The sequence below is a fragment of the Phacochoerus africanus genome, chromosome 6 (assembly GCF_016906955.1).
Source record: "Phacochoerus africanus isolate WHEZ1 chromosome 6, ROS_Pafr_v1, whole genome shotgun sequence".
Taxonomy (NCBI): domain Eukaryota; kingdom Metazoa; phylum Chordata; class Mammalia; order Artiodactyla; family Suidae; genus Phacochoerus; species Phacochoerus africanus.
The window spans coordinates 121306641-121331975 of record NC_062549.1 but is presented as its reverse complement, the minus strand read 5'-3'; the positions used below and the strand labels follow the sequence as shown (position 1 = coordinate 121331975).

The 25335-nt window shown below is 36.9% G+C and overlaps 1 protein-coding gene across 4 annotated transcripts in view; it reads left to right on the top strand.

The window, feature by feature from the left end:
• PTBP2 (polypyrimidine tract binding protein 2) overlaps nt 1–9803 on the top strand; it is an 82378-nt gene extending 72575 nt beyond the window's left edge. For 2 of the 4 annotated variants that reach the window (XM_047785228.1, XM_047785226.1), the window contains exons 10-14: nt 134–167; nt 587–679; nt 7755–7971; nt 8068–8145; nt 8309–9803. In XM_047785228.1, coding sequence (XP_047641184.1) covers nt 134–167; nt 587–679; nt 7755–7971; nt 8068–8145; nt 8309–8441 — 555 coding nt within the window. In that variant the 3' untranslated portion in view covers nt 8442–9803. The remainder of the gene's footprint in view (nt 1–133; nt 168–586; nt 680–7754; nt 7972–8067; nt 8146–8308) is intronic. The other 2 variants (XM_047785227.1, XM_047785225.1) reach the window with 1 other exon arrangement.
• The last annotated feature ends 15532 nt before the right edge of the window (nt 9804–25335 follow it).

Sequence of the window (25335 nt, the reverse complement as noted above, 5' to 3'; positions counted from 1 at the left end):
TGAACCATGATCCATGACCACCTCACCATTCTGCGGGAACCACCCTTCGTTATGGATGATCTGTTCATCTCCGCTCTTCCTCGACTCTTCTCTCTTCTTGTCTTACGCTGCTTGCTCTTCTCTCCTTCTAAAGATGGTTACGCCCCAAAGTCTGTTTACCCTCTTCGGTATGTTATTGTTAGCACTATACTTTTATTATTGATTTGATTTTTGTTTCACCTTAATTCTTATTTGTAGCTAGCACTTTGGCTTAAAGTTGAATAGTAAATCTTTTGCTATTTTTCTTTGCTATTTAAAACTCTCCATAGACACAAAATTTGTTTTAATGCATGCTGATTTATTTTGCATGGTCTTTAATTTAATTATCATTCACATAGCTTTGAGGGTTTATCAAAAATTTATTCTTTTCAAAATTCACTGTTCAAAATCTTGATCTTCTTTATTCATTTGTGAGAATGATGAGTTTGAATGAGTGATCATGTTGATGTCTGAATGTTTCATTAATATGTCAGAAAGATAAACTTTCCCTGACTTGCACATAAAATTAATTCCGTTTTTGGATTACCTCTCTGTGGCTCCAAAAAAGGTGTTTATGGAGATGTGCAGCGTGTGAAGATTTTGTACAATAAGAAAGACAGTGCTCTAATACAGATGGCGGATGGAAACCAGTCACAACTGGGTAAGATAGTTTTTGTGTTATTTATACATCTTCAGATCTGATTTCAAATATATAAGTCTATGAATAAAGAAAAGCCCTTTATATCAGTAAGAAACCATTTTTTAAATAGCCAGAGTTCAAGATGTCATTTTAATTTTCATATTTTAATGTGAATAGTTGTACATGATGAACATATTTGTATTTTTCTGCTTTCCTCTTACCAGTTTTTGGGCAGAGTCTGATGGTAAAAGGTTTTTGGCTCCAAGATTGCCGTAACAATTTCACAGAAGAATTTATAACATTTATATTAAAGATCCTTAGTGGTTTTCATTCCCAGTTACTCCCTATAATCAAAGTTAACTGTTCATGTAGTCCATGGAATCCTGATTAACACTGTTGTTTTAATTCTTCTAAATTCATTGTAAGTGTTTGACTAAATTTAGTAAAGAATCACATGGAAAATATTTTAGAGATACCAGGTTCTTATAGAAAAGAAAACGTGCTCAAAGTACATCACTGTTAATCCCTTTGGAATCTTAAAATTTACTTCAGACAGGTTATACTTTTCTTATTAGATAGTTGATGATTTAATTAATATCATATGACTTCCTCTGCAAAGGCAGATCACTAAATCTATAGAGTAGCTGCATAATCACAGTACAATTGACTATAAATGTCAGTATGTTCTTAGATAATAATTCTGTTCATTGAGATTCAGGGATGATAGTACCTCAGACTGGATATACTCACATCATTAATTTTGAAGTTTGCCATTTTCGATGTAAAAACTAGTTATTTTTGCTGTTATATTCTGTGAGACTCACAAGCCGGCAACATGATGACCTAGACCTTTTAGCCTTTGGGATCAGACAGAAATAAGTTTGAAATTCAGTATTTCTTACCAGCTATTACAGTAGCTCAGACAGTGTATGAAACTTTATACGTCTGGCTCTCCACTTTGTAAAATGGAGATACCTATCTTTAAAGGAACTTATTTAAACGTGCTGATCATGTCATAAGTGCTCATTAAATCTCCTTCTGGTTGTGTACACTTCTGTACTCTGGTAGGGTAGTCATTGCCGTTGTTTTTATATCCTTTGTGAGTAGCATTTTCCCGTGCTTCAGAGTTGACAAAACAGTCTCAAATATTTAAATTTTTTTCTCATTGTGTGAGCTATGGGTAGCATTACCCTCATATAAATAAGGGATGCACAACTATTATGATTGAGAAGTACCTAAGGTAGAATTTAATCAAATTCTTCTGTATTTTTGGTTTTGTTTTATGTAAGGACTATTTTAATTGTTATTTTAATTTTTACTGTACTTGTGTTAGTCTGCTTGGGCTGCCGTAACAAAATACTGTGGGCTTATTAAACAACAGAAGTTTATTTTCTTACAGTTCTGGAGGCTAGTAGTTAGGTGCCAGCAGTTTTGGTTTCTGGTTAGGACTCTTCCTGGCTTCCATGTATCCTCTGATCTTTTGCTCAGCCTTCGATAGCTCTTCTCTACTTGCAAGAAACACCAGTCCTGTTGGATTAGGGCCTCACCCTTATGACCTCATTTAACCTAAATTGTCTCCTTAAAGGCCCTGTCCCCAGATAGTCACATTGACAGGTTAGAGCTTTAAGATAGGAATTTTGGGAGAATATAGTTCAGTGTGTGACAGTACTTCGCTTTATAATTCTTTACCCCTAATTTTTATAAGATCTTTCTGCTAAAGCTTTCACTTACTAATAGCATGATTTATAGTTTTTGGACTATATGTAGTGTCAGGTAGAGAATTTATTATTTCTTAATTGCTGCAAGAGTAGATTTTGCTTTCTTGAAGTATAGGTCCATAAAAATATGTATTCGTACTGTTAATGCCTTTAAAACACACAAACACAGATGCACAAATCCTATGCAAAACTAGGGTGTCCTATTGAAAAAGATAAGTGAAACTTAAAAAATGTAATATGCTTTGTTTCTGGGCTCTGTTCTCATTCTTACTGGTTTTTATGGGATTCTATTTAAAAATACTCATTGTTGGAGTTCCCGTCGTGGCGCAGTGGTTAATGAATCCGACTAGGAACCATGAGGTTGCGGGTTCGGTCCCTGGCCTTGCTCAGTGGGTTAACGATCCGGCGTTGCCGTGAGCTGTGGTATAGGTCGCAGACGCGGCTCGGATCCCGCGTTGCTGTGGCTCTGGCGTAGGCCGGTGGCTACAGCTCCGATTAGACCCCTAGCCTGGGAACCTCCATATGCCGCGGGAGCGGCCCAAGAAATAGCAACAACAACAACAACAAAGACAAAAGACAAAAAAAATAAATAAATAAAAATACTCATTGTTTTATGATAGAGGCAAATGTTTTTATGCTCAGGAGGTAATATGGGAGGAATAAACAGCATGGAATATTGATACATAGTCAGTTATTCAAATGTGAATGGGATTGTTGAAAATGTTAAAGGCCATGTTAAATCATCCTAGACCAGAGTTTTACAACTTGCCAACATTGAGATGTTTCATTTCTACCATAGCCTATTTAATTGATATACTCGTGTTTTCTTAAATTGGCTATTTTAGGAGTAATACAATCTGTAAATTATCTTTTAAAATAGTATAACTGATCTTCAAGTAAAATAAATCGATTATAACAAAATACCAAAGAGTAGTTCTTTTGTTAAAATAATTGTCTAGTTTATCCAGCTCATATTTTCAAGAACTACTTAAAAAAAGCCTTTTCTTTTTTATTTAGTATATAGGTGTCATCTCAAAAGTAAACTTAGTTCTATAATAGACCTTTACCTACTAAATTATATTTGGCAAAGTGTGCTATAAAGGAAATAGAAATCATGTAACTCTGATGTTGTGATATTTGAGCAATTTTTAAGTATTAATAACAGATGTAATGGATTAAATTCATTAAAAGATTTGCTTTTTAAAAAGTTAGCTGATATTTACGAGTGACATGAAGTACAAAGAAAGATTGAAAGTAAAGGATATAGGAGTTCCCGTCGTGGCACAGTGGTTAACGAATCCGACTAGGAACCATGAGGTTGCGGGTTCGGTCCCTGCACTTGCTCCGTGGGTTAAGGATGCGGCGTTGCCGTGAGCTGTGGTGTAGGTTGCAGACGCGGCTTGGATCCCACGTTGCTGTGGCTCTGGCGTAGGCTGGAGACTACAGCTCCGATTCAACCCCTAGCCTGGGAACCTCCATATGCCGCGGGAGCGGCCCAAGAAATAGCAAAAAAAAAAAAGACAAAAAAAAAAGAAAGTAAAGGATATAGAAAAGATTTATTGGCAAGTAGTGAGCAAAAGAAAACTTCTGCACCTATATTAATTTAAGATAAAGATTATGCATAAAAGATTTTGTTTACCAGGAAGATGACAACGTTCTTAGGTATCTGTGTGCCTAATGAAATAGCCTCAAAAACCTCCCACTGTGATGGTAGATTTGCTCAAATCTCCCTGGAGTTCTATCCATTTATGGTTTATATATTTTAACATTTTCTGAATTACGTTAGGCAGACAAAAAAGTTAACAAGATACAAATGACATAACACACTTTTATTCATCTAATAGTCACACATTCCTTTTTAAGTACACTGGGAACGTTTACTGAAATTGATCGTAAACTATAAACAAGCTTTGGTAAATTTCAAAAAAGTATCATATAGACCAGTTTTCTGGCTATTGCACAACTAAGTTGGAGTTAATAACAAGTATACATTTAATCTCCAGATATCTGGAAACTGAAAAATAATCTTAATACTTCATGTATCAAAGAAGTTGTTTTAGTGAGAATTTAAAAGTATGTAAAACCTAAATGATTTTAAAAGTACTATACATATTAGATGTGTGTGGTACAGGGAAAGTGGTATTTAATAGAATGTCCTTTTAAGAATAATGGTATAAATTCAAGGAAAAGAGATAATAAAGACATGACTGGAAATCAGTGGTATAGAAGACAGTTAAGAGAAAAAAACAAAGCTAAAAGTCAAATCCTTTGACAAGACTAATAAAATAGACAAGTAGATGTCAAGATTTTTTTTTTCAAAATGTGAGAGGCAACACAAATATTTTGAATAATAAAGGAGATAATTATAGCTCCAGTTTTACATTATATACGCATCTGTATCTATCTCTAGTTTTTAAACCATCTTTTAATTTCTCATTATTCATCGATGGATTAAGGGAAAAGTAATGAAATATAATGTTCAACCAAAAATGACATTTCCACTGCGATATTGACTTTCCTCCTCTATCGTTGATTGCCTTGTTCATTGATGACCTATTTCTTAGAGCAGATTTCAAGATATTAATTAGCGTCCTATTATTTAAATTTGATTTATTTAAAATTATCAATTTATTTCCTTTTGCTTTATTTAGTCAATAACCTCAAGTTTTGACAAGGTTTATATTTTTTTAGCATTGTAAGGGTATTTTAATTACCCCTTTTCTCAACCTCCATCCACTTTACATGGGATCCTTTACTCAGCATTCAGCTGACTAAAATCTCTTTCTGTACCTGGTTACTTTCTGAGGGAGTTGTTTGGTTATTTTGCTTTATTTTAATCCCATTGTTCTCTCATCTGTCTCTCCTTGATGCATTTACTGTGTCTAGGACTTTTTGTGTTTTCTTACTTGTGCTCTTCAGTATTGCAAAGTTCAGCTCTTTGTGCGGTGTTTTTAAAACTTTCAAAGTTGCACTAAAACACCTTTTCTTATGACAATGTCTATGTCACTTTATTCTCCAAACTCATTCCTTATCATAGATACTGTGAACTAATAGCACTTTCTAATGAGAAAAGTTCTGTTCACTTAATAGAATTATAGAACTATAGAACCTTAAAAATATTTTATAATTCAGGTAAATTTTATTATAAAAGGAGTTTACATTAACACACTGGATAATTTGAGTTGATTTTATTAAGTGTAAGTTTTTAAGTGTATGTGAAATGCAGTGTAAGAAAGGGCCTAAGAGATGATTTTTTTTTTCCTATTAGCCTCAGTTAAAAATCTAAGAAAAAATAGGAGTTCCCGTCGTGGCGCAGTGGTTAATGAATCCGACTAGGAACCATGAGGTTGCGGGTTCCGTCCCTGCCCTTGCTCAGTGGGTTAACGATCCGGCGTTGCCGTGAGCTATGGTGTAGGTTGCAGACGCGGCTCGGATCCCGCGTTGCTGTGGCTCTGGCGTAGGCCGGTGGCTACAGCTCCGATTCGACCCCTAGCCTGGGAACCTCCATATGCCGCCGGAGCGTCCCAAGAAATAGCAACAACAACAACAACAAAAAAGACAAAAGACCAAAAAAAAAAAATCTAAGAAAAAATAATACAAATACATAACACTGCAATAAAACAATTAGAAAGAATAAAAACTTTTCTTTCCTTCCAGTTTTGAGAGGCACAGCATAATAATTTACATACATCAAGAAGTGATTATCACAATAAATTTAGTGAACATCCATCATCTCATAGTTACAAAATGAAAGATAGAAAAATTTTTGTGTGATGAGAAAACTCTTAGGATTTACTCTCAACTTTCATGTGTAACATACATCATTGTTAATTATTTTTCTCATGTTGTACATTACATTACATTACTTAAATATCTTATAACTGGAAGAGTGAACTTGTTTTTACAAATTAAGGAAGCTATAAGTGAAAAAGATTTTTTGGAATGGTACCTTATACTTTTATAGCATTTTCCTTTTCAGACCTGTTTTATGTTTAACTGGTTTATTCTATACAAGTAAGTATGACAAGATGCATGGATTTAACAAATTTTGGATTATCTCCTGTGTCAGACTGTGTACTGTAGTATACTAATCAAATTAAAAACATTTGAGAGTAGGGATTTTGTTCTCAATTCTCTGCTCCTCCAATATTGCCTTTACCTCTCTGTTGTTAATACTCTAATACTTTGATTTGAGTAATCAAATAGACCTTCAGTTTAGCTAAACAATATGACTTATGGTTTTCTTCAGTTGTGACTAGTGAATAGAACATAAAACATATAACTGTTCTCTAATCTCAGACCAGTCCATTTAGTTCAAAAATAACCCAGCTGCTGCCTCAAGAAGTAGCCATGTGATGTTCTGTGTTTAGGCACTGTGCTGTGTGCTGGGGTAGAGACATTGGTTCCTGCTTTCATGTTATCCTAGAGTCTGAAGGAGGGTGTACAGAATTAAAATCATGATGAATTTATAAAAAGAAAGGCTTCTACACAGGGACTGTCTAGTGAGGGTCTGAACCTTTCTAGAGGATGAACAAAAGGCCTTCTTGAAGTAAGACTGCAGAGTAGTAGATTAGGGATGGTAAAGGAGATAGGAAATTGTTATAAATAGAAAAGCACAGACACTGGGCTAAAGGTAAAAAACTAGCATTTTCGTTTAAGGAAATAGGTTTTGTACAGCTGGAACATAAAGTACAAGGAGTGTAGTACTAAGATACTAGGGCTAGGGTGATTCTTAATCTTAGCATTTGATTCTCAGCAGTAACAAAGCATTTAGTATTCTATAATATCAAATATCTGTCCAGGGAAGCTTGAGAGGAGTATTAGGGTCAGACTGAGAAAGGTTTAGTCATGCTAGAGAGTAAGTTTAGACTTTTATCTGTAAGAGTTTAAGCAGGTAGCGACTTGGTCAGATTTGTAATTTTACAGAGGTCTTCTGGCTGCTGTGTATGAATGGATTGGAGAAAAGTAGAGCAAAATCCAACAAGACAAATTCGGAGACTGAAGATAAAAAATAACGGCAGTGAAAGTGTAGAAACAGAGAAGATGGATTTGAGAGATAATAGGAGGAAGAGTATTATAGGACTTGGCAACTAGGATATGGAGCAGAAGCGAGAAAAGGTTACAGATGAGTTTCTTTCTTGGGCATTATCGTCAGGACTGTCTAGGAAGGGAGAAATTCATATCTAGATTTTCATTCTGTGGAAGAAGCTGGCTTTTTTGCCTAAATGCCTTGACTCATGCAAATGTGTCTTGTCACCAGTAGCTAGTGTAAATTCATGATTTTAAAGTCATAACAATTCAGGTATTTCAGCTCCTCTAAAATAATATTTTTGCTTTAAACCTTGACTTTTTAAAATAAGCATTCTTTTTCTTTATAGCCATGAATCACCTTAATGGACAGAAAATGTATGGAAAAATTATTCGTGTTACTCTGTCTAAACATCAGACTGTACAGCTACCTCGAGAGGGACTTGATGATCAAGGGCTAACGAAAGATTTTGGTAATTCCCCATTGCATCGTTTTAAGAAACCTGGATCCAAAAATTTTCAGAACATTTTCCCTCCTTCTGCAACCCTTCACCTATCCAATATCCCGTGAGTATTAAAGCTGGGGTTTATTAAGGATATACATTTTAGGACTAAAAAAAATGTTATTCATCTTTACTCTTTCTTTCCGTCTAATTTTCCCAGTCCTTCAGTAGCAGAAGAGGATCTCCGAACGCTGTTTGCGAACACTGGGGGCACTGTGAAAGCATTTAAGTTTTTTCAGTAAGCAAGCTTTTCTTGTCTCTAAATTAAAAGTCAAAGTTTTCCTAAAGTAGTTTTTGTGATTTTTGTTTATAGACATCTTTGATTCTGGAATAGGCAGAAGTTAAATATTTAAGCCCTTCCTAATTTTTATGACATACCTAATTTCATAATTTTGTTTCAGAAGAGATCACAAAATGGCTCTCCTTCAGATGGCAACAGTGGAAGAAGCTATCCAGGCCTTGATTGATCTGCATAATTATAACCTTGGTGAAAACCATCATCTGAGAGTGTCTTTCTCCAAGTCCACAATTTAGAAAGGGGGAGATGAAGATTGGGGGTGAATCACATTGTTTGGTGTCATCACCTATTGACTGTTCAGAAAAGTGGGGACCAGAGTTTGATTTTTTTGTTGTTTTTCTTTTTTTTTTTTTCCATGCTGTTATCATTCCTTGGTTATAAGATGAAGTGGCATATGTAAAGGTAGGGTTATTAACTGCTCTATTTCATCTGTTCTGTAGGGAAGCCATTTTTATTGTCTGTTGAGAATTTTAGTTTAATTTTACTTTCCTTTTTCAACTTAGTTGACATACGTGCCTTACAAAGGAAAACTAGTGTTGCTATTGTGCATTTACTAGAAAAAAGGAATTGGTTGTCTAGGGCACACTGTTAAATGGAGATTACAATATGTTTAGGCAGGGGTGTGTAAAAAGGTTAAGTTTTTGTTTCTCCTGCTTGGAACTTATTTTGAATTATTGGCTTGTCACATTTCTTTCTATTTAATCAAATAGGATACATGATAAAGAATAAAGCAGCATTTTTAGTTTTTACTACCTTAGGCTTTATTGCTTTAAAAAAACATTGGCCTTTTGTATCTCACAATTCTGGTCTAGATTCAGTTATGAATGTAGGCATTAGTTAAAATTAACAAGATGCAGAGTATTAATTTCTTAAGACAACGAAGTGATTTCTGTAAGTTTGAGCCCTATGTGGAAAGCATTGTGGAATCTTAACCTTTTTGTACACACTCTTGTGGGACGTATCATTATAAATGTCAGCACTAAGTAATGTCCTGTTTGTGGCTGAATATTTTTCGTAGATGTTTTTGAAGTTGACATGACTTATGTGCATTTAAATATATATTGCCATCCTTAGTTTGTAATTAAGATTTGGAATATGGTTGTGGATTTCTGAGCATGTGCAGACTGGTCTAGCTAGTTCAGGAACTGGTGCATGTATTTTTCAAAGATAAAAGAAAGTGTACTGCGAAAATTTGCAGGAAGATTAATTTTGTGGCAGTTTTCTAAAACTGACAACCAGGTGGGACCAAAGTTTATGTGCCTTTAGTCTTAATTTACCTTGCATTGTAATATTCAGTTTTAATAAATCTTCAAAATATTTTGTATTTAGGAATAGATCTGACTTTAATAAAAACATGGCTCAGAATCTACAGGTCAAATTAATTTGAACAGTTCTTGTCAATCTGAATTGTTGATTCTGTTTAAATGACCAATACTTTTTGAAATTGATGTACTTAGTTTCAAGATTCTTAGATTCTGTTATCTATGTAGACAGAATGGTCATGTATATTTTCTATTAGTTGAGTTTTTACATCTTTAGAAATGTAAAATTCAGTATAGTTTGAAAGCGGCACAATTAAAAATTAATTTTCTAACAAAGTTGGGAGGTTTGATGGTTGTTTAATTTCCTTTTGTGTGTACTCTGCTTACCTCTGTAGCATGCTCAATAAACACTTCTGTAGCTCTGTATTCACCTTTTTCTGTCTTTCTCTGCTGCCTTTTCTCTCTCTTCCTCTTTGTTTTCACTCCACTGTGCTTCTGAATTCATGTTTATTCTCTGCCAGGGTGGGAAAGGAATAATAAATATTACAATTCTATGGCTTTATACCATAAATAAATCTAGATGCTGTGAAAATATACCAGCTGTTTTTTTTTTTTTTTTTAATTTGAAAGATAGTAACTTTTCAGGAGGACACATATTAAACATTTCCCACCCTGTTATAACCTACTGCTTTAAAGACATAACTCTTATTGTATCTTGTTAATTCTATCTCTTTTGTTGTTGTTGTTTTTTTTCCAGTAGATTTATGCACTAGTAGATCTTTTGGATTTGCCATGCTTTCTTGCTGCAGTTTCATCTTTCATCTTTTGTGTCTGCTAAAGATTTCCTATATTGTGAGTTTTAACAAAGGGTACTTGATGTTTGGGAAGAGGCAGTATCATCCCCATCTGCTTTTGCCTTGGGTGGTAAGGAAGATACACATGTAGGTACTGAAAAACCTAAGAGGTATTCCGTGAGGTTACGATTTTTACTTTTTTAAAAGATTGCAATTAGGATGTTCATTTGTATTACTCAAAATATTTTTGGGGGGGGAATCACATTTTTTTAAACAGGCATATTGGTATCAGATAACTCTGCAGTTATACATGTTCCCTAGGTTTGTTCTGTTACAAAATAACTGAATTATGCAAAACTCATACATCAGGAAAATTAAAAAGAAATGAGGGAGTAAATAATACATTTAAGTGTATATTTAATATATTAATATATATATATATATTTTTTTTTTTCTGTCCTTTTAGGGCTGCACCTGTGGCATATGGAGGTTCACCAGGTTAGGGGTCTAATCGGAGCTGTAGCTGCCGGCCTGCGCCATGGCCACAGCAACGCCAGATACTTACTTCGTCTGCGACCTACACCATAGCTCACAGCAATGCTGGTTCTTTAACCCATTGAGCAAGGCCAGGGATCAAACCAACAACCTTGTGGTCCCTAGTCGGGTTCATTTCTGCTGTGCCAGGACGGGAACTCCTATATTAATATAATTTAGTCAACTCCAAGAAAGATACAGTATATAAAACAATTATTTACATTTGAATCAACATTGGGATGGTTTGGAAGCAAAACGATCTCAATTTTTTTCTTAAAATAGCATTGTACAGAAGAATTTAGCAATAGCAGATGTGCCTAAAAGCTGTAAAAAACCAAGAATATGAATGAATAGTAATTGAATAGTTTAAGTGAAGCTTTTCTCAGTGTTGGGTGGTGGTTGAAATATCTGAAAATAGGTGCGGTTCCCTTTCAAGTAGTTTCTTGTGGCTGGCATTGGCTTGGAAGAAACAAGTCCCGAGGTGTGACTGGGAACTGGGCTTACTCCAATTAATGAGGGAGAGCTCCCAGTATTTCTGATGGGTAAGTGATGGGCTGGGATTGCTTTACAAGAAGAAACGAAGTCCTGAGGTGTACGTGGGGAGTAGGGGTTGCTCCAGTTACTAAGCTGGGAAGAGTTCCTGGCCTCTGGTGGGAGAGTAACCAGAAACCTAGGTTTGTCCTTCCTGCCTGGAGAGTAGCAGATGCTTCTGTTTTTTTTATAGTGCAGTCCAATACGACCTGCCTTCCAAAGCACAGGTCAGTGAAGTGGGAATTTTGATATTCTAGAGAGTTTTAATTTTCACATATTACTTTAAGCCAGTGCTTAGAGTATAGCAGATTGTTTTGTTAGGTGAAAATAGTAGTTTTGTCATCATTATTATTACTACCACTACATGCCTCAGAGTCTTACCTCAGAGTGAACTAGCTAACGGTGAAGTGTCCTTAAGATGCAGCTGCTTGTTGATAGAGGCCTTACCTTGGATACTAAGAAAGCAATAATAATTTGATTATTTTTTTTCCTACAACTGAGAGAAAAACTTTTTTTGGCATTAAGATTTATTTTGGAAATAGGTTTCAAAGTACTTAAGGAATAGATTCATACAGTTTATACTTAATGTTAGAAATCTAATTTAGTATTTGAAAGCAGCTACGAACACCTTGGCTTAACCAGAAAAGATGAGGAATCATTATATTTAGTTACAGTAGGAATGTATTAAAACTTGAGGCATTTTAACTTCAACATTTAAGGTTAGTGTAATCAAATTGTAGTTATTGGTTCATGTAACTCTGTTTCTGGATCATGATAATAGTTCGCAGAAAAAGGACAGGTTACTTTTCTTATCCTTACTCTTAGTGTCGGTTACTATATGAAATGGAGACAATACTGCTCTTCCCACCTCACAGGGTATTGTGAAGCTCAGTGTGAATGCAGAAATAACTGCAGTTAATTGATAAACTGCTGTGTAGGAGAAGGAGTTGAGAGTTTCATGACTGCCAGATCTTAGTCATCCATAGTAAATACTACCATGATGTCTCTCTTTGCTGCAAAGTATTTCTTAATGTTTTTAAAAAGTACATCTGGTAAAGCAAAAAGATGCAGAATGCAAGTCTGTAATGCATCCCAAAGCTAAAGGAAGACACTGGATTCAGCCTTGAATTTTCTGTTGCGACTGTTTTGGTAGCCCAGTAATAAAACTGAGATACGTATTTAATCATAGACTCCACTCAAAAATGAGATTTTTTAATGTGTACACCTTTACAAGTTGCTGTGGGAGTTCCTGTCGTGGCTCAGTGGTTAACGAATCCGACTAGGAACCATGAGGTTGCAGGTTCGATCCCTGGCCTTGCTCAGTGGGTTAAGGATCCGGCATTGCTGTGAGCTGTGGTGTAGTTTGCAGACCCGGCTCGGATCCCGCGTTGCTGTGGCTCTGGTGTAGGCCGGTGGCTGCAGCTCCGATTCAACCCCTAGCCTGGGACCCTCCATATGCCGTGGGAGCAGTGCTAGAAATGGCAAAAAGCAAAAAAAGTTTCTGTGAAACTTGGAGGTAATTCTAACGCAAAGTCTTTGAAGGCTATGAAAAGAAGAGAAGACATGAGTCGCTGAGGACTTCAAACAAGATTTCCTCACTGCCCTAATAATCTTAGAGCATAAAGCTGAAAAAACATGTTTTTCCATTCAGGAAAAAGGTATAGAACTCTTTTGTGAAGTTGAGTGTAGATTTCTATTTTAGCCAAATAATTGTTTCAAGAAAATCTTCTGATAGAATTCAGTAGAAAAATCTCACTTTAAGCCACAGCTTTAGAGTATGCGTACCAGTTATCAAAACCCTGTCGGTCTTTATTCTGAAATACACTTATTCCCTCTAATATCTTTGTTTTAGATTTTGCAAATAAAGGTTAAATGTTAACAGTGTCAGCGTCAGATTGCCCACATTAAGGAAAAAAATGAACATACTACCCTTGTACTTACTGCTCAACTCTAACCACCTGATAAGTCCCATACTTTATGTGTAATTTTAATGTATGACTTAAACAAAACATTAGACTGAAGTGTCATCTTTATGTATACTCTTCCTGATCTTGGGCCCTATGCATCCCTTTTCTAAAGGTAATCATTACCCTGGATTTAGTATTTTTAAATTCAGTAGCTGCTTTTCAAAGAGAATTCTGTTTTCTATGGCCTAAGTTTCTTTTTTCTACCTAAAATATTGCAAACATTTATGATGTTTAAATGGTATAATTGTTCAACACTTTTTTCCCCTCCTAGGGCCGCATCTGCATCATATGGAGGTTCCCAGGCTAGGGGTCTAATCAGAGCTTCAGCTGCCGGCCTATACCACAGCCACAGCCACACAGGATCTGAGCTGTCTGTGGTCTACACCACAGCTCATGGCAATGTCAGATCCTTAACCCACTGAGCAAGGCCAGAGACGTAACCTGTATCCTCATGGATACTAGGTGGGACTGTTAATCACTGAGCCACGATGGGAACTCAACACACTATATATATATACGTATATATGTATTTCTTAAGGTGAGGATTCTGAACTTTGATCATCCCCTTATCAAACCTCATGACATTTAATCAATTTTAAGGTTTTCAAATCAGTTGCTTCTCAGAAAGTGCCAAGTAAGCTGAGTCTTCTAAGGGTAAAGATGTAAAAAATAAGGAACCGTTATTAGTGTTTTAAAGGTTGAAATTGTGTGTGAGATTCTTAAGTACACGTAGATCCTTTTCCAGCCTCACGTTACAGCCACCCTCCGTGCAACATCATGTCACCCTCATTTCAGTGGACAGAAAGTGCTCCCCTTGATTGGCAGCAAGCGTTAGAAAACGATGACAAACCTCCATCACCTAGCAACTTGGGATCTTGTTCTTCCACTCTCTTCTCATCTCCCATATTAGCACAAATCCCGAATGTGTTTCATCATCAGACTTTGTGGAATATTTTCCTTGTAGTATTTTATTCTTAGTCATCATCACTAGCTTAGTTTATCAGCGTTACAGTTTCTTCAGATCCTAGAAATTTGCTATTCAAAATGCAGTCCCCGGACCAACGGCAGTATCACCTGGCAGCTTTAGAAATTTAGCCCTGTCTCTGACACGCTGAATCTACGTTTTAACAAGATTGACAGGTGAGATCCATTTGGACATTAAAGTTTGAGAAGCATGCTGGTAGAACTTTTTTTTCTTCAGTAAAATGAAAATAAGCTTAAAAGCTTGATTTTTTGCTGAGTGTGAAAACTATTACATTTTATTCGTAAGTTACTTGAATATAATGTAAGTAACACTAGGGAATAACTGAGCTTAAAAGGACCCAATGTGATATAGTTTTAACCTCATTTTAAACAGCTCTACATAGGTCAAATGAATAGTTCAGTAACATATTCATACTGACTTAACATGTAATGAGAATACAGGTCTCTGAGTTTCCGTCCTACAATATGTTATACTAATTAAAGGAAATAGTTCTTTCCTTTAATAGCTGTTATTCACAAAATTACTGGAATTTAATGTGCAATAGGTACAGCCAATGATAGCAGTCAGTTTAACTTTTTATTTCGTAATGAACATCAAATCTAGACTGACAGGCAAAGAACTTCCACATGAATTGATTTTGTTAAATGACTAGAAATTCATACTCTCAAGCCCTGTCTGTTACCTCATGTGGTATAATAAAATGGCCCTCCGGTCATTTTGATAAATAGCTTCTTTATTCACTGAATGCTGCTTCACATCTTTTCCCAGCTCCAATTGGATAGCAGAATTATTTTCTAACGATTTTTATTTTTTCCATTATAGTTGGTTTACTGTGTTCTGTCAATTTTCTACTGTACAGCAAAGTGACCCAGTCACACACATACATATATACACACACTCTTTTTCTCACATTATCCTCTATCATGTTCCATCGCAAGTGACTAGATCTAGTTCCCTATGCTATACAGCAGGATCTCCTTGCTTATCCACTCCAAATGCATCTATTGACCCCTGAGACTCCCAGTCCCTCCTGCTCCCGCCCTCAGCAACCACAAGTCTGTTTTCCAAGTCCACGCTTTGATGGCAGAATTCTATAGTTGGAATATGTAAGCTTTACTAAGTGATGCTCTTTCTGGGTTAGAGCTGTGGTCATTATAAATAAAGGTTTAGTTCTGCTTACTACGTCTTCAGGAGCTACTACCCCTACCCCTGGCACAGTTTTTCATGTTCTCATGGCCAGGAGTTTTCTCTGTTGTCTTGCTGAGTATTTCCTGCTTACCACTCCCATCACTCTGAACCTTATTGCTACTTTAGCTATCTGTTTATTTTCCTCTTTTCTTTGCTGTCTTTTCTTTGCAGTTAAGATTGTTGCTCCTGTGACTTAACATTTCTATTACCATAACCAATTAGATTCTTCTTTTCAGCTGGTTAATAAACTGGCATATGACAGCGCACTGTACATTGTATTCAGATGTCTATTTTTGTCCAGTTCAGCTAAAATCCTCCTTTTATAAAAACACTTTGTTTTTTAACTGGGATTGTAACAATTCCAGATGATTTTAATCACCAAAGGTCTCCAGAAACCTTAAGTGTGAATAATATTTATCACTGATGTGTTCAATGCTAGTGGAGAATCTGTTGAAGAATTGTGACTAAAGAGTTCCTTATAAGGACACGTATGAATTTCCAAAAAGGTAGTTTCATTTAGTCATGATTCATAGAAGTTGAAGTGCATATGTTCAAAGCAGTAATTACTGCTATTTTGTAAAGATGAAAACCGCTCCAGGGAGCGCATAGTAAATAACATTGCTCAAGTTGTCTCTTCCCAGTGTTTGGAGTTTTATAATGTATATTATAAACAAATTATAAATATTTTTATAATTTATGGAAAAGGCATAGGCATCGACAGTAGACTAAACTATATTCAGAGACCTTATCTGCTATTCAGTAGTTAGGAGACCTTTTAAAACCTTTCCTCATCTTAAAACAGAGATGGGGAGTTCCCGTTGTGGCGCAGTGGTTAACGAATCCGACTAGGAACCATGAGGTTGCGGGTTCGATCTCTGGCCTTGCTCAGGGGGTTAAGGACCCGGCATTGCTGTGAGCTGTGGTGAAGGTTGCAGATGCAGCTCGGATCCTGCGTTGCTGTAGCTCTGTGGTGTAGGCTGGTGGCTACGGCTCCGATTCGACCCCTAGCCTGGGAACCTCCATATGCCACAGAAGCGGCCCTAGAAAAGGCAAAAAGACAAAAAAAAAAACAAAACAGAGATGGTATCTGCCTCATATGTTCACCCAGAGGATTATGTGAAAGACAGTTCCATTCCCTTGATAATTTTTCTCTTTCTTCTTGCTTGGGGAAAATTCTTGGCATTCCATTATGGAATTTTCCCCCCCTACATGTTAACTTAGACCTCTCTCCAAAAGACATTTGTTGGACATTTGCTATTGGCATTGTAGGGGATTCAAGGATAAGTGGAACCACAGTAGAGTCTCTTCTTTTTCTGAGCAAATTTGTCCCAACATACTTGACATGTTAGGGAACTTAGGCATTATATGCATTTTGCATTTAATGTGCGAATTTCATTGTGGGAAACATGGATGAAAGACAACTGTTTATAAATATACTGAGTGCACGTGTGTACTCATCTCAGACATCTGTCAGCACTCTCAGTTCTTCACGTGTGAGGGTCTGCACTTAACCACATCTGGTGTTAGCAACCTTACCTCTACCTTCACACAGCCCTCCTTCCAACACGTCTCAAGCTGCAGCACTTCCAACATCCACTTCCACAAGCACACTTCAGGTCTTTTTCAAGATAAAGTGTCATATTTATAGCATTATTTATATATTTCTTAACCATTTGACATGTAACACTGTGCTGCCATGTTTTATTCTATTTTTTGTGTCATTGATGTTTTTGAGTGTTGTATTCCTACCCCCATTTTTTCCCCATGAGCCTTGTGGTTTCTATCATGCGATTTTGCATAATGTGGCAGCTTCTGGAAATGCTTGTGCTTTGTTACGGTACAACTGTCTGCTTTCAAGGAGCTTCTCATCCAGTTTGCATTATGACAGGAAGTATATAGGGAAATGTGATGGCCATCAGAAAACAGGACTTGAGGTTGGGCCTCACCATTTACCCATCCGGGCACATGGAACAAGGCATGTTAGGACCCATTTCCTTCTCTATGTCCTTTCCATCTTGTCTGTTTTTACAGGTGTCATGCTTAAAAAGATAATGCCCGTTACGTTTATTTTACTTTTTATAAATCAATCTCTTGAACATTAGTTTGGAATTTGGGCATGATATTGATTACTTTCTTGAGAGAAGATCATTAATTTTAACCAGTCGTGAATACTAAAAATTATTATTTTTAGTTTCAAACAATAATTATGTAAGCACTTTATAAAATAACCGCTTTTGGAATGTTTAATAAAAAAATCACCTTTTGAACCAATTTCAAGGTGTTAATTATAACATTTTTTTCTGAGTGAATGGAGCTATTTTTTTTACCTTAAAGCCCCTGGCTCTTCTCTCTACACCACAATAATATATAAAAATTATTTGTGGATTTTTTTCCTTTTCCATTTTTATTTATTTTTATTTTTATTTTTTTTGTCTTTTTGCTATTTCTTTGGGCCGCTTCTGCGGCATATGGAGGTTCCCAGGCTAGGGGTCTAATCGGAGCTGTAGCCACCGGCCTACGCCAGAGCCACAGCAACTCGGAATCCGAGCCACGTCTGCAACCTACACCACAGCTCACGGCAACGCCCGGACCATTAACCCACTGAGCAAGGGCAGGGGCCGAACCCGCAACCTCATGGTTCCTAGTCGGATTCGTTCACCACTGCGCCACGACGGGAACTCCTCCTTTTCCATTTTTAAAAGATAATAGTTGAATTTAATTATTTCTTCATGTTTATAAAGTTACGGGAGAGCACCTGAAGAAGTAGATTTCAGTTTTAAAAGATTATCAGTATGAAACATCCAGTATTATGTTTTCAAATGAAACACTAGTTCCTAAGACAGGATTTCTGTGAACTAGAAACACAAACCATACTTATTTGTTAACATCTATTTCATTCAACAACTATTACAACACCTTATGTGCTGGCTTAGGTGTGTAGGATTAAACAGTTCCTTCTTATCAAGAGGCTTTCCGTCTAATGTGAAATCATAGCAGTTACACGTAGTTTGATAAGTTTCCTGGAGAAACTACTGGCGCTATCATACATATATGTTCAACCATTATCTGTGAGGGAAGGGTCCTTGGAGGTACAGTTGGCCCTTAAACGATATGGGAATTAGGGGCATCTAACTGTATACAGTCCTCTCTGCACATCCACAGTTCTGCATCTGAGGATTCAACTGAGGGTTGTGTAGTACTGCAGTACCTATTTGAAAAAAACCTGCATTTAAATGGACCCTCACAGTTCAAACCTACATTGTTCAAGGGTCAACTGCAGTTATATTTGAGTTAGCTGGGTCAGAAGGAGGGATGGGGAAGGTAAGTGTTGAAGACAGAATAGTTAGTTTAAAGAAATACCAAACCAAGATTTATGGTGGCACCCTGGAGAAACTATAAATTCAGTGTGGCTAGGTCAGAGATTATAATAAGAGAGGAGGAAGCAGTAGAGAAATGTGTTTGGATAGGATAAGGTCAAATTATGGGCCATGCTGACACATTTGCACTATATTCCCCAAGATCAATGTCTTTAAACATTAATTATTGGTAAAATGGATTTAAGAGAGGGGTCAGGGTTGGAGTGATAAAACTGCTAAATTTACCCTGCTCATTAAAATATCTCATTTTTTAAATTTATTTTGGCTGCGCCCATGGCACGTGGAAGTTCCTGAGCCAGGGAGCAAACCCGCACCACAGCAGTGACCCAAGCTGCTGCAGTGACAGCACCAGATCCTTCATGTGCTGCACCAAAAGAGAACTAAAATTATCTCTCTTAAATATAAGGGGTCTTTTTTTCCTAATTAAAAAAAAATTCACAAGTATTGTTGAGACCTGTCCATCTAGGAACCTCAAGTAAAAGTTGATATAAATTATTTTAAAGAATATAAAATTAATTCAAAAGTATCTTGTTGAGTGCCATTAAAAGGAAGACGCTTACCCTGTGGCTGCATTATCCTCTGTCAATTTAAACCCCATGACTGTACTTCTCTAATTATAAGGATTAGAGAAATCCAAGAAACAAATTTGATACGTGGTTTGAGATTATCTTTCTTATGGTAATTTTAAAGTATTTTTCCTGTCAAAACAAACATGGCCACATCATTAGAAGAATGCAAAACGAAAGCATGTAAGTTAAAACTAGATGAAATTTCAAAGCCATTTTAGCCACTGTAATTTTAGGACCATTTTAGACTGTGCTTCAAATTCCCCTAGGAATGTTGGTTTACCCTCCTAAACTGCTCATGCTGCCATTTTGGCTTGCGAATTCTAAAATCCCAATGCTTACCTAATATAGACTTTTATTTTATTTATTTATTTTTTTTTTTGGTCTTTTTGCCATTTCTAGGGCCGCTCCCGCAGCATATGGAGGGTCCCAGGCTAGGGGTTGAATCGGAGCTGTAGCCACTGGCCTACGCCAGAGCCACAGCAACTCGGGATCTGAGCCGCGTCTGCAACCTCCACCACAGCTCACGGCAGCGCCAGATCCTTAACCCACTGAGCAAGTCCAGGGATCGAACCTGCAACCTCATGGTTCCTAGTCGGATTCGTTAACCACTGAGCCACGACGGGAACTCCAAATATAGAAATTTTAAATCCGAAGTATCAGTATTATTGAGTCAAAAGAATTGATGTAGGTGAGCAAATACCCCTTTATAAAAATGTCTTAACCTTTAAAAACATTTCAAGTCCTACAGTAAGTTTAAGTATTACTAGCTAATAAGACAGAAGTATGTTAACTATAATTTGTCTTTTAGCTAACTGAAACAATTTGCACATGCAGTGTATTCTTGAGTTTACAGTCACACTCAAAACAAGGTTGGAAATTCAACATTTCTAAGTTTGCTATGTACCTCACTCAGATTTTTATTTTGTATACAAAAGTCATGTACATTTGATTTTAATGAGAATGACTTGAAATCAAGTAGAAAAATAAGATGTCTTTGGGAAGGAATATTGAACTTGATGATAGATAAATAGAATTGCCAACGCTGAGTAAGCATTTGCTTTCTTTCTGGTCACTGAATCATTGTATTTAACCTAGAACTCTAGAAGTTCCTTACTGATACATTGTGTCTCCCTCGAGTACATTTTCTCTGTCTCTCTAGTTTTTGTTAATCATTCTTACCTGGGATGATGTATGGAGTTTATATTTAGGTCAAATCCCACTTTAGAAACTCCAGAGACTCCAAATTTTTGACACATACTTTAAATGAATTGTTATTAAACAGATGTAGGTTAGTTTTAATTAACAGTGTTTGACCTGATGACAAAGAACTCATTCTATACTCAATATATTTACATACCATTTTGGTCTAACTCATGGCATAATATATGCAAAATAATCAGCGAAATTGATCCACATGTTTTTCATTTGACATCTCACTATATTTACTAAATTCCTAAATCTGAACATGATATACACAGGTACGAGTATGCTAGTACATGAGAGTTTTCGATCTGAGTTTTCAAGTGTAGTTAGAATGTTGTCTTCTGTTAGGGGAGGAGAGAGAGTTTAAGTATCTGGTTCCTTATAGATTAGTTGAGGCAAGTGACAGGAAACAATTCAGATTATAAAACAAGACACAAGAGCAGTGAAGTCATGTAAGATGCATCAGGGTTTCTGAAAGAACACAAACATGGTTAGGTGTGTTCTTTTCCTCTTTCGAACCTATACTACCTAGCAATCAACACTTGATGCACAGTGTACCCCTTTCTTTCCCTGTCTTCCTTCAGGGGGGAAAAGCATGTGTTTTTTAAGAAACTAAATTTATGTTTTAATTGCTATGATAAAGACATGATCAGAATCATCACTAGATTCGCAGTGCCGGAAAGAGGCATGCTCCTTTTAATATGTCTATACAACCAACGCTCAACGCAAACTATCCATAGGGTAGCCCTTTAGTCAAAAGAAGGTGAAAAAAAGATTTTTTTTTTGAATGAGATTCTTCTTGGTTGCTTATCTATATAGCTTTTTATCCCTAACACAGTTTTACATTATGTAATATTTCTTCTGTCCTTTGGGTGTGAATCTTACACACTTTTATCATAAGGTTTTTAGTTTTTACTGAGTTTCTTTTCCATGCATTTTTGCACTAGAGAGCCAGAACTTTCTCTCTGCTGTCCTCCGTCTCCTACAGGATGAGCATGAAAATATCTGTTTTGCATTTTCAGATAGTGGGGGTAGGGTGGTTAGTAAAGCATCAGGAAATGACACACATTAGAGCACTGGCAACAGGAAACACAAATCTGAGGTCCTGTACATTTGGATTTACGGTTGTGGACCTGTAGGAAGTAATAGCTAAGATGTAAAGAGTATTTTACAGTAATGCTTAGCAATGATGAACTCTAGCCATTTGTACATTTAATTCCTGTGGCAACAGTGTGAGCCAGATATTTACATATTGGAGAACGTGAGGCTCAGTAGATGTTATTACCAACGTCGTATAGTAAATAGCACAGCTTGAGCCCATGTTTTAAACCCTAAGCTTTCCACTCTCATCTCAGCCCACAGACCTTTAGTGATTAAAATTTTGTCATGCACCTCTATAAACATGCATAGTTTTCTTTTGACACATTTCTTCTTTATCCTGTTTTACTACCTACTCCATACTCTAGGGTTTAGAGTCAAGTGATGGGACAAACACAAAACTAGGCTCACTTTCTGGCAGGAGTGTGTTATCAGAGATGAGGTGATGGTATTCTTTGCTATTGAGTTTTGAAATTGGGTGTTTCTGCTTTTATTGCTGTCAGTGCACTGAGGCCTCAGTCCACTCTGAGTTTCCCAATACCCTGGCCTCCGTTCCCACCAGGGACCTATTCTTGCCCTGGCTTCATCATTAAGAAATCAGACCTCCGATTTCCCTGATCGTCAGCCTACACTGGCTTATGAAACAGACCTCAGTAACTAGCTTTACTCCACTTCCAACACTTCCTTGGGCTTCAGGGCATTAATAGTAACTAATAATTAAGAACTGCTATTTGTAAGCTCTACACAAAATATTTCATATACGTTCCAGAGTCCCAGATTCTGTAAACGGTAAAGCTGGAAATCTAACTTAGGAATTATGTTTCTAGAATATAGACACCTAGGCTTTTTGTAAAATTGAGTCGACTAAGTCCACTCCTTTATCACTGCCCCAAATGTAACTCAAGTAATTTTTAATTTGCCATACACTCGTTTCCATAGTTTTCTGTGCTTTCTCTTTTCTGAACAAACTTCTTATCGCTACAGCAAATACAGCAAATGGAGGTTCCCAGGCTAGGGGTTAATCAGAGCTGTAGCCACTGGCCTATGCCATAGCCACAGCCACGCCAGATCCAAGCCACCTCTGTGCCCTACACTGCAGCTCACAGCAATGCTGGATCCTTAACCCACCAAGCGAGACCAGGGATCAAACCTGCATCCTCAGAGATACTAGTCAGATCCGTTTCTGCTGAGCCATGATGGGAACTTCTAAGAGCTGGTTCTTCTCATTTGACATTTATCCCTTGGGGTTAGAAGGTAGGACATGCCCTTTTCTCTCAACTACTGCTTCTCTCCATCTGCTTTCAAGTAAACATTCCTGCTCCAGTGGAACTTTTCCATCTGATCATGTCTTTTTTGCTCATTATCATCTCTACAGCATAGCAACCTCCTGTTCACTCCTGCATATTCCTTGAAGACTTCTGCACCTGGCTTTTTGTCCTTTCACCCAAGTGCTGACAGATGTCTTGATTGATTTCCTACCCATGTTTACGACTTGTGGCAGATATGCTTAGAATTTCTTGCTTTCTAAACTCCAGTGACCCATACCTTCACATTCTTCATTCACCCCTTCCCATGGTAACATGCTTTTTGTAACCTCCAGAACTGTTTTACTTCTAAAAATTTGAACTTCAACAAACATCATGGAGACTTTTGTCATTTTTCTTCTGCTGGATCCCTGGTGCCTAAGACAGAATTTGGCATATAATACATACTTAATAGAAACTATTTGATCCATAAGTTACAACTTTCAATTTTTCAATTTTGGTATATATGGTTTTTGAAAACAGCCTGTATGTTCCTTCATGCTTCCCAGTTGTTCTGTCTAGTCTGGAACTACACCAGACTGAACCACTGTCATCTGAAACTCTCATTAAAATCTTCACTTCCGTTATACATGTCTACTTAAACCACACCTGCCTTAACATAGCCCAACCCAGATCAGCGTCAAAATCTACATTCGTCTCTTGAATTGCTAAGTACAGATGAACAAAATCGTATGTCCTTGCAGATTAGCGTCTCTCATCCAAGCACTTCGCAACAACTTAAAATTATTTTCAGGGTCAAGGTCAATTTCCTTGTTACGTTTCCCTTAGCCTATATATACACATAGTTCCAACTTTGCCACCAGCAAATACTTAGGGATCGCTGAACATAACATTACTTTTCGCACATGTTCGTCCTTCTGCCTGTACTGTTCTTTCTTCTCTTTCCTGGCCTGCAGATTTATACTTATTCTTAAAGACTGGATGGTATTACTGGAATCCCTGATTTCTCAGCCTAGACTTGGAAAATTGTCTTCCCTAACAAAGTGTTTATGTGAATCGCTGCACTTGCCTAATCTGTTCAATTCAAGCAAAAATTGCAAAAATGACCCACAGTCTAGAAGAGAAAACAGAAAACAACCATATTGCCATGGTTATAACAGAGGTGCAAATAATGAGGCTATGAGAGTGCATGGGAAGGATGAATTAATGCCACAGAGAAAGTGGCATTTGACTAGAGTATTGAAGGGAAAGTAAGCATTTTCCAGAAGGAGAAATGGATAAGGAAGGCATCTTAATGCAGTAAAGGATATGTGCAGAGGCACAGCATCATGGAAAGATACTATTTGCAGCTCATATGAAGTTCCATATTGATGGAAGGTAGTATGGGTGGTGGATGTGGTAAGAGAGGAGGTTAGAAAAGCCTTGTCGGTCGTGCTGAAGGTTTGTCTTCCCTGTGGAGAGAAATTGTACATATTTAAATAAGGGCTCTATGTAATCAGAGCCCTTATTTAAATCAGATAACTGGTAGGAATGATGAGGATGGACTGCAGGGAAGAGACCCTGGAGTCATTGAGAGAAGTTGGGAAAACTTGGAACAGTGCAAGGCAAGGAAAATGGTATGAATTCAGTGGAAAGGGAGAGAATTTGAGGAGTATTTTAGAGATGGGCTGGGGACTAATTAAAGATGATATGAAGGAAAAGGAACAGCTCTTGTCCAGAGTGTTATGCAATTATTTATATATATTTTAAGGCAGAAAAAGAAGTAACTCATAGTATGGTTTTAGGGCATCAGCTTAAAGAACTGTTGGAATGAGTGCTCACTTGGGTTGTACAAGCACAAATAAAGCACAGAAAGGAGATGGGAGAGGAGAGACTGTCCAGGGCGTCTTTTGGCCACGCTATATAGATAATAGTTTAAGCAATGGGATAGGGTAAGATCATCTACAGAGTGAGAGATTTCTTCATCTCTTTCCTATTCTGTCAGTCCTCTCGCCCCAAGTAGATTGTGTGCCCATTGAGGGCTAGGATTGATTCAAATTTCAAGTGCTTCTACGAGCCCAGCAGAAGAAAAATTGTACGTTCAACATGAATGAGTATTTGCTAAAGAACTTTTTTCCCCCTCTTTGCGTTTTTATCTTTAAAGTACTTTCTTTCTTTGCTCATGCACTCTCCGTTCAATTCAGCACAGAGAGTAATTTGGAAAGTAATTTCTGCCAAGGTGTGTAATATAATGAAATACCACCATAGGGAAAAATTTGAATGCTCTGTAGAACTTCCCATATAACCCCAGACACAGTTTCACCTTAGAGGCTTTTCAAGAACATAGAAAAGATATTATTTTTTTTGGAAAGTAATGC